The 16654-nt window shown below is 43.3% G+C and overlaps 1 protein-coding gene across 2 annotated transcripts in view; it reads right to left on the bottom strand.

Annotated features, from left to right (window-relative positions):
* Positions 1–4895: 4895 nt before the first annotated feature.
* Positions 4896–16654, bottom strand: part of LOC112071008 (androgen receptor) — a 37127-nt gene continuing 25368 nt past the window's right edge. Inside the window, exons 4-10 of one of the 2 annotated variants that reach the window (XM_070439208.1) lie at positions 9823–10005; positions 9422–9631; positions 8099–8127; positions 7902–8017; positions 7076–7206; positions 6832–6983; positions 4896–6627 (exon numbers count right to left, since the gene is read on the bottom strand). In XM_070439208.1, the coding sequence (XP_070295309.1) occupies positions 6397–6627; positions 6832–6983; positions 7076–7206; positions 7902–8017; positions 8099–8127; positions 9422–9631; positions 9823–10005 (1052 nt within the window). In that variant the 3' untranslated portion in view covers positions 4896–6396. The remainder of the gene's footprint in view (positions 6628–6831; positions 6984–7075; positions 7207–7901; positions 8018–8098; positions 8128–9421; positions 9632–9822; positions 10006–16654) is intronic. The other variant, XM_070439209.1, reaches the window with a different exon arrangement.

The raw sequence follows: 16654 nt of genomic DNA, 5'->3' as shown, positions 1-16654 counted from the left end.
TAGGGTTAGTTGTAGGGTTAGGGTTAGGAGCTAGGGTTAGGTTTAGGGTTAGGATAAAGTTTAGGTTTTTGGGTTAGGGTTAGGTTAAGGTTAAGGTTAGGTTAGGTTAGGGTTAGGGTAAGAGTACAGGTTAGGATTAGGGTTAGGTTTAGGGTTAGGGTTAGGGAAAATAGGATTTTGATGGGACTGAATTGTATGTCCCCACAAGGTTAGCTGTACAAGACTGTGTGTGTGTGTGTGTGTGTGTGTGTGTGTGTGTGTGTGTGTGGTGTGTGTGGTGTGTGTGTGTGTGTGTGTGTGTGTGTGGTGTGTGTGTGTGTGGTGTGTGTGGTGTGTGTGTGTGTGGTGTGTGTGTGTGTGTGGTGTGTGTGTGTGTGTGTGTGTGTGGTGTGTGTGTGCGTGCGTACACTTAACATGGCCGCAGTGCAGGAAGTTCCCTCTGACAGAGCTGGGCTTTTTACAGTGGGTGTCTTTTGGACATCCAATCCAATGAACTAAAATAGACTAGTGGCTTTCAGTCAGAGTAATGTCACTCCTCGCTGTGGAGAGATGTACTAAAACATTTCACTAACAGAAAGAAGAATGTTTTTCATTTTTCATACAACCTGAGAGACTAGATGGACTGTTAAAACCCACAGGAATCAGAGCGATTCAATGTGACATTGGTTCTGGTTAAGACTGGTCGGAGTGTGCGTCCCAAATTACACCCTATTCACGATATAGTGTACTACTTCGACCAGAGGCCTGGTTAAAAGTAGTGCACTATGTAGGGGTTAGGGTAAGTAGTGCACTATAAAGGGTGCCATTTGGGACAAAACCACAGACTTGTAGACAGTGACTGTTTTGAACGAGACTATTGGAATATAGAGCCTAGGGCTTGAGCCTGCCCTAAACCATATTCTTATACAGTATTTCAACATAAAACATTGAGGGCAAGAGTTTGTTGAGGCATGTTCATGAATAATACATGAAGAAAGTTATGAGATCAGAAAATACAGTTTCATTATAAGCCACGGGATGATTTATGTATTTTCATGATGATTCCAGCATGTAGAACTAATGCGGTTGGTATCAATGTGGCAGACTGTGTCGCATTGCCAGCTGGTCTTCGTTTGCTGCTTGTTGCAGTAACACTACAGTCCACTAGGTGGCTGTAGTTGATCACTGAAGTGCTCTGCTCAGACAAGCTGTTGTAAATTATGTTGCTGTGGGCTCTTATCGGGCTGAGAAGTGAAAACTACAAGACCCATAAACAGCCTGTTCAGGATGCAACATTTTTGGTTTATTTAACTAGGCAAGTCAGTTAAGAACAAATTCTTATTCACAATGACGGACTAGGAACAGTGGGTTAACTGCCTTGTTCAGAACGACAGATGTTTACCTTGTCAGCTCAGGGATTCGATCTAGCAACCTTTCGGAGCCCAACGCTCTAACCACTAGGCCACCTGCCCCGGTCGTTGTTTTTGTTGTTGTTGACAGAATGAGATATAAATGTATTGTGGTGAACAGATGATGGTTTCTCAGGTAAAATAGGGAATTGTGTTGCTTCCTTTCTATCTGTAACGTTGTGAACATATTTTATTTTTTATTTTATTTAGCCATATCACCTCACTGAATAGAACACACCTGTTGGAATCAGGCCACTGATTTCTTAGCGAGGTAATATTTATTTGGTAAATAGAAATGTGAACTCAGATAGGATAAAGAAGCTCAATACTTCAATAGATAGTAACACCTTACCTGAATGAGAAATATAGGCTTTTCATGGAAAATGACTGGGATTGAGTAAGAAATTGGCACCCTATATAGTGCAGGACATGGGCCCTACTCAAAAATCTAATAAAATTGTGTTGGTCACGTACACATATTTAGCAGATGTTATTGTGGGTGTAGTGAAATGCTTGAGTTCCTAGCTCCAACAGTGCAAAATATCTAACAATTCACAATACACACAAATTTAAAGTAAAAGAATGGAGTTAAGAAATATATACATATTAGGATGAGCAATGTCAGAGTGGCATTAACTAGAATACAGTAAATACATATGAAATGAGTAAAGCAGTATGTAAACATTATTCAAGTGACTAGTGTTCCATTATTAAAGTGGCCAGTGATTCCATGTCTATGTATATAGGGCAGCAGCTTATAAGGTGCAGGGTTGAGTAACTGGGTGGTAGCAGGCTAGTAATGGCTATTTAACAGTCTGATGGCCTTGAGATAGAAGCTGTTTTTCAGTCTCTCGGTCCCAGCTTTGATGCACCTGTACTGACCTCACCTTCTGGATGATAGCGGTGTGAACAGGCAGTGGTTCAGGTGGTTGTTGTCCTTGATGATCTTTATGGCCTTCCTGTGACATCAGGTGGTGTAGGTGTCCTGGATGGCAGGTAGTTTGCCTCTGGTGATGCGTTGTGCAGACCACACCACCCTCTGAAAGCCCTGCGGTTGCGGGCGGTGCAGTTGTCGTACCAGGCGGGGATACAGCCCAACAGGATGCTCTCAATTGTGCATCTGTAAAAGTTTGTGAGGGTCTTAGGGGCCAAGCTGAATTTCTTCAGCATCCTGAGGTTGAAGAGGTGCTGTTGCGGCCTTCTTCACCACACTGTCTGTGTGGGTGGACCATTTCAGATCGTCTGTGATGTGTACGCTGAGGAACTTGAAGCTTTTCACCTTCTCCACTGCGGTCGATGTGGATAGGGGCGTGCTCTCTCTGCCGTTTCCTGTAGTGCTCTATAAGTTATACGGTTCTATTTTGGACACACCCTGTATGCCCGTTTCCCTCTGGACACACCCTGTATGCCCGTTTCCCTCTGGACACACCCTGTATGCCCGTTTCCCTCTGGCACACACCCGTATGCCCGTCCTCTGCACACCCTGTATGCCCGTTTTCCCTCTGACACACCCTGTATGCCCTTTCCCTCTGGACACACCCTGTATGCCCGTTTCCCTCTGACACACCCTGTATTCCCGTTTCCCTCTAGACACACCCTGTTATGCCCGTTTTCCCTCTGGACACACCCTGTATGCCTGCCCCTCTAGACACACCCTGTATGCCCGTTTCCTCTGACACACCCTTAGCCTGTTCCCTCTGACACACCCTGTATGCCCCGTTTCCCTCTGGACACACCCTGTAATGCCCGTTTCCCTCTGGACACACCCTGTATGCCCGTTTCCCTCTGGACACACCCTGTATGCCCGTTTCCCTCTGGACACACCTCTGTATGCCCGTTCCTCTGGACACACCCCTATGCCCGTTTCCCTCTCGGACACACCCTGTATGCCCGTTCCCTCTGGACACACCCTGTATGCCCGTTCCCTCTGACACACCCTGTATGCCCGTTTTCCTCTGGACACACCCTGATGCCCGTCCCTCTCGACACACCCTGTATGCTTTTCCCTCGGACACACCCTGTATGCCCTTTCCCTCTGGACACACCCTGTAGCCCGTTTCCTCTAGACACACCTGTTATCCCCGTTCCCCTCCTGACACACCCTGTATTCCCTTTCCCTCTGACACACCCTGTATGCCCGTTTCCCTCTAGACACACCCTGTATGCCCGTTTCCCTCTAGACACACCCTGTATGCTCGTTCCCTCTGGACACACCCGTATGCCCTTTTCCCTCTAGACACACCCTGTAGCCTTTCCCTCGGACACACCCTGAATGCCGTTTCCTCTGACACACCTGTATGCCCGTTTCCCTCTGGACACACCCTGTATGCCCTTTCCCTCAGACACACCCTGTATGCCCGTTTCCCCTCTGGACACACCCTGTATGCCGTTTCCCTCTGACACACCCTGTATGCCCGTTTCCCTCTGGACACACCCTGTATGCCCGTTTCCCTCTGGACACACCCTTTATTCCCGTTCCCTCTAGACACACCCTTAGCCTGTTTCCCTCTAGACACACCCTGTATGCCCGTTTCCCTCAACACACCTGTAGCCCGTTCCCTCTGACACACCCTGTATCCCGTTTCCCTCTGGACCACACCCTTGTATGCCCGTTTCCCTCTGACACACCCTGTATGCCCGTTCCCTCTGGACACACCCTGTATGCCCGTTTCCCTCTGGACACACCCTGTATGCCCGTTCCCCTCGACACACCCTGTATGCCCGTTTCCCTCTTACACACCCTGTATGCCCGTTTCCCTCTGACACACCCTGTATGCCGTTTCCCTCTGGACACACCCTGTATGCCCGTTTCCCTCTGACACACCCTGTATGCCCGTTCCCTGCACACACCCTGTATGCCGTTTCCCTCTGACACACCCTGTATGCCCTTCCCTCTCGACACACCTGTATGCCCGTTTCCCTCTGGACCACACCATGTATGCCCGTTTCCCTCTGGACACAACCTGTATGCCCGTTTCCCTCTGGACACACCCTGTATGCCCGTTTCCCTCTGGACACACCCTGTATGCCCGTTCCCTCTCGACACACCCTGTATGCCCGTTTCCCTCACACACCCTGTATGCCCGTTTCCTCTGACACACCCTGTATGCCCGTTTCCCTCTGGACACACCCTGTATGCCCGTTTCCTCTTTGGACACACCCTGTATGCCCGTTTCCCTCTGGACACACCCTGTATTCCCTTTCCCTCTAGACACACCCTGTATGCCCGTTTCCCTCTGGACACACCCTGTATCCCGTTTCCCTCTGGACACACCCCGTATGCCCGTTTCCCTCTGGACACACCTATGTATGCCCGCTTCCCTCTGGACACACCCATTCCCGTTTCCCTCTGGACACACCCAGTATGCCTGTTTCCTCTGACACACCCTGTATGCCCGTTTCCCTCTGGACACACCCTGTATGCCTGTATACCTCAGGACACACCCTGTATGCCTGTTTACCTCTGGACACACCCTGGAAAACACTAAATAAAGCAAGGGACCAAAGTGAAGTGGAATATAGATTGTTTTATTTGTTCGTTTTAGATCGAATTTTAAAGAAGTCTGATTTGTTTTTATAGAATATGCAACATATAATCCATTCCATATTTACAGAAATCATGTACACTTTGTGCTTAATATGGTGTTATATACAAAGGTCAAATGAACAGCTATAGGCACCTCTTTGTCTGTGTCTATAGAGTATGAATGATGTGTAATTCAGAAGAATGTCTTATTTTGACATATTGTGTAATATACTACTACATTTTGCTGAAACTATGAAAGAGCAAATAATGGTAAACTGAAATGTAAAAGAGAAAAACAACAATCTGAGATGTACATTCAGGATCAAACCGCAGCTTGAGAACAGGGGATCCAACGTAATCAATGGCATCCATTCTGGTGAGTGTTAGTGAAGGATAGTGAACAATACAGAATGATATTCAGTTTGGATTCCAGGCTAGTGACTAGAAGCGCAAAGAAAAGAGTATGTGTAGGACCCAGGGGAGACCAACTGCCACCTCTCATTGAAACCAGGCTGTTTTTTTCCAGAAAGCAGGATCCCCCGTTATAGTAAATGGTTGCGGTTTCAGGTCAATATTCAAAGGAAAAAAAACAACAAAAAACATTTGAAGACAATCATGTTACAGATAATTGCTTCTATTACAACAGATGTATGTCCTTGAACCGATATTATTATTTTCTTAAATCACACAAAGAAGTTATATGGATAATTGAGTTGCTATGGCAGCCTGCAGTACCCCGGTCGGCTATCATTTACACTTGAGATACTCATTGAAAGGGGCGGCACTGAGCTAGCCTGCAACATCACTTCCTGGAGTAGCTCAAACTGTGCATGTTATGTCTACATAAATCTCCCTCATGAGATGCCATCTTAGCATGCTAAAAGCGACTTGATGTGATGTCATCGATATGTACAGTAAATGGTTGGGTGTCTAACAAGGTTTTAGTTATAACCTCCAAGGTGTTTTGTGATATATAGAACCAGGGCTAGGTTTACCCCCACCTCGCGGGTAAAACATTTCAGGTGTCCCCCTCTTGACGGCAAAAAAAGAGAAGTTTTTAAGTACATTTTCTGAAATTCTACACATTTTGACATGGTGCAGAGAAAATGCTGTGGTTTTAAAGCATATATTCCTGAAATTCTACACATTTTGCCATGGGGCAGAGAGAAAATGCTGTGGTTTTAAAGCATATATTCCTGAAATTCTACACATTTTGCCATGAGGTGGAGAGAAAATGTTGTGGTTTTAAAACACATTTCATGCTATTCTACACATTTTGCAATGGGGTGGAGAGAAAATCTTGCTGTTTTAAAGCCAATTTTCTACAATTCTACACATTTTGCCAGGACTTACGCCATGTTGATATGATATCTGAGTGAGAGAGACTGACAAAATCAATGGGGGACCCTGGGTTGAATGTTTAGCAGATTGTTTTGTTATTGTCTGTCCCTCTTTTGGGATGAATTATGATGGGATGACCCTCTAGCAAGGTGCATTGTGATAGGAAGACCCTCTAGCAAGGTGCATTGTGATAGGAAGACCCTCTAGCAAGGTCCCATGTGAAAAGAGGATTGGCTGAACCATGCCTGTGAGCATCTTGGGCACGTGAACGCTGACAATCTCAGAGATCATCTCTGGATAGCTGACTCTGGTGGGCAGAGACTGGGCCTGGATAAACAGATCATAGGTGAACTGGTGCAGCTTCCTCACAATCTGAGAGAAAGAAAGAGAGAGAGGGAGAGAAAGAGGGTGGATGGGTGGAGAACAAGGGGGGGGGGGATATGTCAACATACGTGTTAAAGGTTAGGGGTCAGAGGTCAGGGTTAGTGTATATTACTGGGTGTAAGTAGTCCAGTAGCTGTGTTAGCTGTAACAGGTGTTGGTTAGGGGTCAGAGGTCAGGGTTAGTGTATATTACCGGGTGTAGGAAGTCCAGTAGTTGTGTTAGCTGGAACAGGCGTTGTGTGTGGTGTTTTTCTCCGTGGTAGCTGGCCAGACGATCCAGCTCCTTGATGTAAGAGATCCTCAGCTCGTCAAAACACTTCTGATTCCTCAGACCCTCCACGGGGACTAACAGACACAAATAAATAAGCAGATATTGACCCAGATAATGATACAGTCACCTGGTGTCAGTGTGTCAGTGTGTCAGTGATGTGACTCACTGATGCTGAAGAGGAGCAGAGCCTTCATACAGAGGAACTCGTCCTGGGTGACTCTGAGCATACAGAACCTCTGGGACAGCAGACGGAACTGGACACAGTGTTCATACATACTGGACACACGCATCCTCTGACTGGAGTGGTGAAGGTGTGAGAGAGGGTGAGAAGGTGTGAGAGAGGGTGAGAGAGAGGGTGAGAAGGTGAGCGAGAGAGATAGAGAGAGAGGGTCAGAAGTTGAGAGAGAGGATCAGAAGTTGAGAGAGAGAGTCAGAGGGTTAGAAGTTGAGAGATAGGATCAGAAGTTGAGAGAGAGAGTCAGAGGTTAGAAGTTGAGAGCGAGAGAGAGGGTCAGAAGTTGAGAGAGAGAGTCAGAGGGTTAGAAGTTGAGAGAGAGGATCAGAAGTTGAGAGAGAGAGTCAAGGGTTAGAAGTTGAGAGGAGAGCGAGAGAGAGGGTCAGAAGTTGAGAGAGAGAGTCAGAGGGTTAGAAGTTGAGAGCGAGAGAGAGGGTCAGAAGTTGAGAGAAAGAGAGGCTCAGAAGGTGAGAGAGAGAGGGGGGTCAGAAGTTAGAGAAAAGAGAGGATCAGAAGGTGAGAGAAGAGGGGTCAGAAGTTGAGAGAAAGAGAGGATCAGAAGGTGAGAGAGAGAGGGGGTCAGAAGTGAGAGAAAGAGAGGATAGAAGGTGAGAGAGAGAGGGGGTCACAAGTTGAGAGAGGGTCAGTATAATGTTTATTCTTAATTTAGGATTGTTTATTTCCTTTTATTTATTGTCTAGAGAAAGAGAGAGAGATTTATCAATATTGTATTCAGCAAGACAATAGTTGTACTCACTCGTTGAAGATGAGGTCAGGAGCGAAGTAGAGCTCTCTAGCGTCTGTGTTTGTGTAAGACCTCCAGCCCAGAGCGAACACCATCAACCCCAGCCATGAAGACTGGATCACTGACATCTGGTCTTCACATACAGCTCTCTGAAACCTACACAGAGAGAACATCATCAACCCCAGCCATGAAGACTGGATCACTGACACCTGGTCTTCAACATGCAGCTCTCTGAAACCTACACAGAGAGAACACCATCAACCCCAGCCATGAAGACTGGATCACTGACATCTGGTCTTCTACATGCAGCTCTCTGAAACCCACAGTGCAGGGAGAATAAAATAGTTATGAGTAGAGCCCCCTCTGGGGGGAGGACAAAGAAAACTGGAACCGAGGCTACAGCACTGGTATCAGTCACACACAGACCAGCTGTTTGTACCCCAACTCTCTCTATCCACCTGGGTTAGTGGGTTGGTACCTGTGTAGTGTTAGGTAACAGTAAATACAGGTTAGAGGGTTGGTACATGTAGTGGTTAGGTAGCAGTAAGATACAGGGTTAGAGGGTTGGTACCATGTAGTGGTTAGGTAGCAGTAAGATACAGGGTTAGAGGGTTGGTACCATGTAGTGGTTAGGTAACAGTAGGATACAGGGTTAGTGGGTTGGTACCATGTAGTGGTTAGGTAACAGTAAGATACAGGGTAGAGGGTTGGTACCATGTAGTGGTTAGGTAACAGTAAGATACAGGGTTAGAGGGTTGTACCATGTAGTGGTTAGGTAACAGGAAATACAGGGTTAGAGGGTTGGTACCATGTAGTGGTTAGGTAACAGTAGGTACAGGGTTAGTGGGTTGGTACCATGTAGTGGTTAGGTAACAGTAAGATACAGGGTTAGAGGGTTGGTACCATGTAGTGGTTAGGTAACAGTAAGATACAGGGTTAGAGGGTGGTACCATGTAGTGGTTAGGTAACAGTAAGATACAGTGCTTCTCACACCTGCATTACTAGCTGTTTTGGGTTTTAGGCTGGGTGTCTGTACAGCACTTCGAGATATTAGCTGATGTACGAAGGGCTATATAAAATAAAATTGATTGATGATTGATACAGGGTTAGAGGGTTGGTACCATGTAGTGGTTAGGTAACAGTAAGATACAGGGTTAGAGGGTTGGTACCATGTAGTGGTTAGGTAACAGTAAGATACAGGGTATTGGGTTGGTACCATGTAGTGGTAGGTAACAGTAGGATACAGGGTTAGTGGGTTGGTACCATGTGGTGGTTAGGTAACAGTAAGATACAGGGTTAGTGGGTAGGTACCATGTAGTGGTTAGGTAACAGTAAGATACAGGGTTAGTGCTTCTACACCTGCATTACTAGCTGTTTGGGGTTTTAGGCTGGGTGTCTGTACAGCACTTCGAGATATTAGCTGATGTACGAAGGGCTATATAAAATAAAATTATTGATTGATTGATACAGGGTTAGAGGGTTGGTACCATGTAGTGGTTAGGTAACAGTAAGATACAGGAAGAGTGGTTTACCTGGCATGGCTTTAGCCCAGTTCACCACAGACACAAGTTGTCTCTCTCCCAGCTCGTTGAGGCTGGACAGTAGGGAGGTGAAACAGTCTGGCTGGGAGGTGTCATGGCCTGCGTTGACCATTCCTGGCTCGATGGAACTCAGGACGTTGAGGAGGGAGGGGCGTAGGCTGGGGGAGGGGCCAAGAGTGGGAGCCTGCAGAGCAGCACAGCCTGCAGAGAGGGATATGAGATGAGATGAGTTGAGACAAGAGATATGTGACAAAATTAGACAAGTTGAGACTAAATATGTGCTGCCTTTCATCCAGGGTTGGTCGTAAATTCTGAATTGAGTTGTAACTGCTTTCTTTGTTAGGGCTCATATGAAAAAATTACATTCTGGTTAAGAAAAATATCTCACATACGGTAATATTGATCCTCACATTGAGCCTGTGGGGAAATGGTGGCTAACTGTAGTCCCCCAGTCCTCTCTCCTTCCCTCTCTCCAGTCCTCTCTCCTCCCCTCTCTCCAGTCCTCTCTCTGCCGGGTGCCTGTGTTCCCCCCTCCACTACTCCTTTCAGCGGGCCAGCTCCCCTCAGCTTCCGGCCTGAAATGCACCACACACAGAAGTAGGACAGAGAGAAAGGCCCCATTACCACTAGGAGATATGAAGGAGTCTGAGGAGCAGGGTGGAGAAAGAGAATGCTACTTTTCCATTCACATTACATCCTTGCTTTAACCTTTCATTGTGGCTGGCCATGTGACATTCTTGGTCTGCAGCTCAAATTGACCGTAAATATCACAGTAGCCACTAGCCAGTAAGCACAAACTATTTAACAATGACAAACCTTTCTTTTAAAACATTTTACACTCTTGAATAATACAACCAAACCCTATTACACTCTTGAATAAGGCAAAAATTCACAAGCATGTACATGCAGACAATTAAAAGGTTGACTTTCTCATCTGTAGGCTACACTTACATTTTTGCTTCAAGAAAAAGGCACAGAGTTGCTTTTGTAACAGCATGTCTTCATCAAGTAACGTTAGCCTATCAAAAATGAACGATTAACGCTCTCATTCTAATATAAAAGTACAAAAGGACTACCTTACAACAAACCTGTCTTCATTTTTTATCAATATCATGCAAATCAGTACATGTGGTAAAAGCTAATTGTGACTGAAAACATGGTTACAAGTGAATTCACTGCAACAAGTTTTATGTGGAAGTCCATACCTGACACCAATAAATAAAAGAAATATGCCTCGTGATTTGTCAACGTGCACAATTAGTCTGTGCTTCAATCTGATCAACTGTAGCCTACTGATAACACCCACAGCTGCAGATGGGTGATTGTCATGAAACCATTTTTAAACATGTCTATAGCATATTGAGTTGAAAAAAAACCATGATGCATCTGTAAAATCAACTATCATTTTTGGAACTAAGATGTCTAGTTTTTGGCGAAGTGTCTTATTTTAAATACATTTTACATGTATGCCTGAATTTTGCACATTTTCTCCCCAGATTTTCATTGCCGAAATGAGTCCGGATTAAATTGCTTGGGTCATTTTATAAAATGTTAATTTAGAAAGACCTAACTGATTTGAATAAAGCACAAAATATGTTGCTACAGTTCGACCATAAAATTGTATACTAGTTGAATTTTACATGAAAATATAATATTTATCACGTACAAATAGTGTCTGTGGACATGTGTCTCATTACATTTACATTACATTTAAGTCATTTAGCAGACGCTCTTATCCAGAGCGACTTACAAATTGGAAAGTTCATACATATTCATCCTGGTCCCCNTGGAAGGTGAGTGCCACAGTGAGGAGAGCACAGGACACACAGCAGATCCCAAACCCAATGAGGAGGAGCAGCCTCCTGCCTGCGGCCTCCACAATGAACACCTGTTGAACCACAGTCACAAACATTTTACATTTACATTTAAGTCATTTAGCAGACGCTCTTATCCAGAGCGACTTACAAATTGGAAAGTTCATACATATTCATCCTGGTCCCCCCGTGGGGAATGAACCCACAACCCTGGCGTTGCAAGCGCCATGCTCTACCAACTGAGCCACATTACCATAACAATTGTTCAAATTCCTGTAAAAAACGACATCTCATTACCACAACACTTGTTAAAGTTCCTGTAAAAACTACAATCAGTTTTTAAATAAAGTTTTATTCACCCATGATGCATCATCTAGAGGAGTAGAAGCTAATGTATTTGTGTATATGCCTTCAGAATGTTCTTGTTCTCAAACACCCCCACTTGGCCTTCTCATTACTAAAATGTCTAATGTCTTATAATTAAATGTTTTATTTTTATTTTCAGTGTTGTTTTTAACTCAGGCATTTTCATTAGGAGAGTAATGTAAAAAAAAAACATTAGCAATTGATTTGTTTATTACTTTTTTGGATTGTTGCGATAATGAGAATTTTGAGGAAATTGTGGTAAAATACATATTTTATTTTTAAAAAACAATAATAATTATGAAATAGATAAGACCAGATCCAGATAGCCTAGAGAAGCCTATTGTCTCTGATCCCATCTGGGGAAACTGGCATAAACTATGTATTTATAGCCTAAAATTGGCCAAATGATTTGTGTTCTGACAAAATGTGACTGTGGTCAAATTTGGTTTATATTCACACTTCGGGTGGCTAGGCTACCTAGGCCTATTTAATCGAAAATGATTGGCTGGAATTAATCGATCAACACAATAGTGATGACATACAGTATGAGTATCTTTTTAATTACAGATGCACAGCCCTAAACCATGCAATCCTGCAGCATACAGCCTGCTCAGCCAAGTTCGTTTGTGTCCATTCGCAGTTATTGTCTCTGCCTGTGTAAAGTGTTTTAATGTTTCCACCCTCCCTAGGGCCAGGAGTTTTTCCAGGATTTTTGAAAAACCTTATGACCTGATATTTAAAAAAATGTTTACTGGTAATTTATGACTATGTCATACGCTAGAACTACGCTGGAACTAGGGTCCGGAGTTGGTCAAGGTTACTACAAGCTCCATTATGTTGATCTACATGCGTGCACGTGGGATTTAAAAAAAATCTGATTAATAATAACAAATATATCCCTGACAAATATTCTTATACTTGCCGTTGTAACCTAAAACAGTATCCCAGTTTTATATGCTGCTTGTGTATTCATTCCCCTATCAGCTAAAAATAGAACGTCATGTTTTGGTCACGGAGAAGAATGCTAGATGACTAGCTAACGTTAGTTGGCTACAGCAGTTTCTACCATTTCATAATAGCCTGTAATCACTAGTTATTACTTCTAAACAAAATGCAATTTTGTGTGGATTCTATTAAGGTTAAATGTTGTTTGGTTCATTGTTTGAACAGTAGTTGAGATTATATTTGCTTGTCAATGCAAAATAGGCTTCTTTGATGCATAGCCTATACTGTTGATCAGATGAAGGAACCAAGCAACCTTCATTGCCTACACAACACTGCCCGCTACGGAAGAGATGATGCCGCGCGTTACAGTTCTCGTGTGGCACAGGAGTTAGTCGAATTTCAGAGAGCACTTTTGTGACGAAAAACGACATTGCATTACATTCCTTCGCGCCGTTTGCGTATTCTGTGTAGTAGTAGCCTTTAGGTCACCTACTACCAGACCAGGAAGAAATCTGAGCCCAAGGAAAACAGTGCCCCCCCACCACTCTGGAACTTGCGGTGCAACCTTTGAAATCTCTACACAATGTTACAAACAGTGTTGCCAACGTTTTTTCAGTGAGACCCGCTATTGGCCCCTTGATTACGTTTTGGTGTTGCCGCGACGACATCACAGCACCACTTTGCCTTGCTCCCACCGACATAGCGTTTTCGCCCCCTCTCCCGCCGCACAACCCATCCCCAGTGCGTGTGCTGTGACTTCTGTTGCACAGACACCTTCTCCCACTCTCGTTTTTGGCATAATTGAGTGGGTTAAAGTCGCTAAATGCAATCAAAACCATATAAACCCTCTGTGTCAAAACTCCCCAAAGGCAGCCTGAAAAGCAACTGAATTTATCGCTAGAATCTTTTACCAATAGAAGTCGCTGGAGGAGTCTGAAAACTTGCTATATAAAACTTGCTATATATAGCGAAAAAGTTGCTAAATTGGCAACACTGGTTACAAATAAAACAAAGATATCCTATTTGTATAATCTACATTTTACAGGTTTTAGTGGTGGAGCTTTACATGGCTCAGTGCAGCCTGCAGCTACTGCAACAATTTCAGAATGTAACAGCATGTTACTTCAATTTAAGTTAAAAACTCAATAAAACAAGTCTCAACTATTAGGAAAATGTCTATACATTTCAGCTGTTTCAAAACCATTGTTCTGCTATTACCATTTATACTGTAGGAGTGTTGACTCAACAAGACAATTCTGTTTACACTGCCCTGCTTCAAGCCGGGCAACTGTCGAGCGAGTGTCTACACTACCTTCCGAGGTAGCGGTCGAGACATAGCAAGTACGTGAGTTTACATTTGAGTAATATGTGTAGCCGATAGTATTTTTATGAAAAGTAAAGTGTGAGTAAATTGTGAAGAGGCTCTTTCTTATTCTCAATGAATGGCATTATCGGTCTGAAATGTAAATTTACATAATATGAACATACACTTTTCAATTCACATTAGCAAAGGGAATGTCACGAGCCGAGAGGGTTCGATTCACGTTCTTTCTTCGCAGCTTAAAAGTACCGTGAATGTCACAGTAGCCACTAGCCAGGAGGCTAGGCATTACAAACTACACTGAGTGTACAAAACATTGGGGTCACCTGTTCTTTCCATGACATAGACTGACCAGGTGAATCCAGAGCTGTGTTCGAATACTCATACTAACCACACTAAAGGTACTATTTGTGACATACATTGAGTATGTAGTATGCTTATTGGGCGTAGTATGGGTATAGTTAGTATGCCAAAAGTTCACAGATGTCGTACTACATTCTCCAAAATAAGAAGTATACGACCAGTGGACACTATTTACGTGCTTTTATGGCCCATAATGCAATTCATCCGGAAATGGGCGTGGTTCACAACATTTTCAGATTTGAAGAAAATGGCGGAAAATATGCTGACGAAGTCCGACGAGAGCCGATACAAATGTATTGCTTTATCTAATTATGACAAATGTTAAGAAAATGTTGACCAATGTAATAAGTAATTACTTTTCGAATAAGTTCATTTACGTTGGCTGACAATTTGTAAACTACGCTATCCTTACAAACCGCATAGCATATAATTACAGCAGTATGTACCTGTATGTTAGCTAGCTACCTAATGTTAGTTGGCTTCTAAGGGTGTGTTCATCAATTCAATCTTGAGTGCCAGATTTCGCTCTGGGTGTCCGTAAATTCAGAGCGTTGTCAGATTGTCTATTCTAAATTAGGAGCGTCAGAGCGCACACTGTACTCTGACCGAGGAGTAGGGTTGATCAGAGCGTTCTGACCTCAGTTAAGCACCCAAGCTAACTGGATAACGTTGGCTGGCTTGCTAGCTACTTCCAGACACAAATGAGAGAACAGCTCACTCTGACCATTTTACTCGCCCTAGGTGAGCTGGTTAGGCTGTTTTTATGCTATCCAGAGTGTTGTTGACTGTAACTGTGTTGTTAGCAACAATTTAATTACGCTTTTTTGATTACGCTTTTATTTTTTATTTAACGAATATTTAACTAGGCAAGTCAGTTAAGAACAAATTCTTATTTACAATGACGGCCTACTCCAGCCAAACCCGTACGACGCTGGGCCAATTGTTTACTGACACCGACCATATTAAACGGGTGTTGTGTAAATGTGTCAGTTATTCCCGCGCTCTGGCACACTCAGACGAGAGTGCTCTGAAATTGGAGTAGATAACCACAGTGGCTTTATAAACACAATCTATTGACTTGATTATTCAGGTCATTCTTAGCTAAGTGGTATAGTGGTTGTGTGTTCTTAATGGGTATTGTTAATGAAGTCATAAGCAGTGGTGTAAAGTATTTAAGTAAAAATACTTTAAAGTGCTACTTAAGTCGTTTTTTGGAGTATCTGTACTTAACTATTTATATTTTTGACAACTTTTACTTCACTACATTCCGAAATAAAATGATGTACTTTTTACTCCATACACTTTCCCTGACACCCATAAGCACTAGTTCCATTTTGAATGCTTAGGACAGAAAATGGTCCAATTCGCACAAGAGAACATCCCTACTGCCTCTAATCTGGCGGACTCACTTAACACAAATGCTTTGTCTGAGTGTTGGAGTGTGACTGGCAATCCGTAATAAAAATAAATAAAAATTATTGTGCTTTTTGGTTTGCTTAATATAAGGAATGTTTTATTATTCATACTTTTTACTTTTGAATCTTAAGTATATGTCACACCCTGACCATAGAGAGCTTTTTATTCTCTGTTGGTTAGGTCGGGGTGTGACTAGGGTGGGTCATCTAGGGGTTTATATGTCTATGTTGGCCTGTTATGGTTCCCAATCAGAGGCAGCTGTTTATCGTTGTCTCTGATTGGGGATCATATTTAGGCAGCCATTTGTGCTTCGTGGGATTTTGTCTATGTATAGTTGCCTGTGAGCAGTATTATAGCTTCACGTTTCGTTTGTTCGTTTTGTTGTTTTTGTTCTTTGAAGTGTTCTCTTCCTAATAAAAGGATGGAAACATATCACGCTGCATCTTGGTCCACTCCTTTCYACGAGCGTGACAGTATATTTAAAACCAAATACTTTTAGACTTTTACTCAAGTAGTATTTTACTGGGTGACTTTCACTTTTACGTGAGTCATTTTCTATTAAGGTATCTTTACTTTTACTCAAGTAGGAGATTTGAGTATTTTTACCACCACTGGTTATAAGATGTCTAGCTAGTAATTTGTTATGCTAACAAGCTTACAAGAAGTTGCATAGCAACAGCATAAACTTCCGGTAGACGGGCGAAGGGCTTGCTCGCTCAACTGAAAGGATACCGTTAGTTTATGGTGTACTAAAATGAACTAATAGTATATAGTATGTAGTATACAATGGCAAGAAAAAGTATGTGAACCTTTTGGAATTACCTGGATTTCTACATAAGACAACAGACAAACATAGTGTGCTTAAACTAATAAGACACAAATTATTGTATTTTTCTTGTGTATATTGAATACATCATTTAAACATTCACAGTGTAGTTTGGGAAAAGCATGTGAACCCCTAGGCTAATGACTTGGAGTCAGCTAACCTGGAGTCCAATT

Source organism: Salvelinus sp. IW2-2015, unplaced genomic scaffold, assembly GCF_002910315.2.
Source record: "Salvelinus sp. IW2-2015 unplaced genomic scaffold, ASM291031v2 Un_scaffold1491, whole genome shotgun sequence".
NCBI lineage: Eukaryota > Metazoa > Chordata > Actinopteri > Salmoniformes > Salmonidae > Salvelinus > Salvelinus sp. IW2-2015.
Note: the sequence above shows the minus strand (reverse complement) of the source record. Positions and strands in the feature narration are given on the sequence as shown.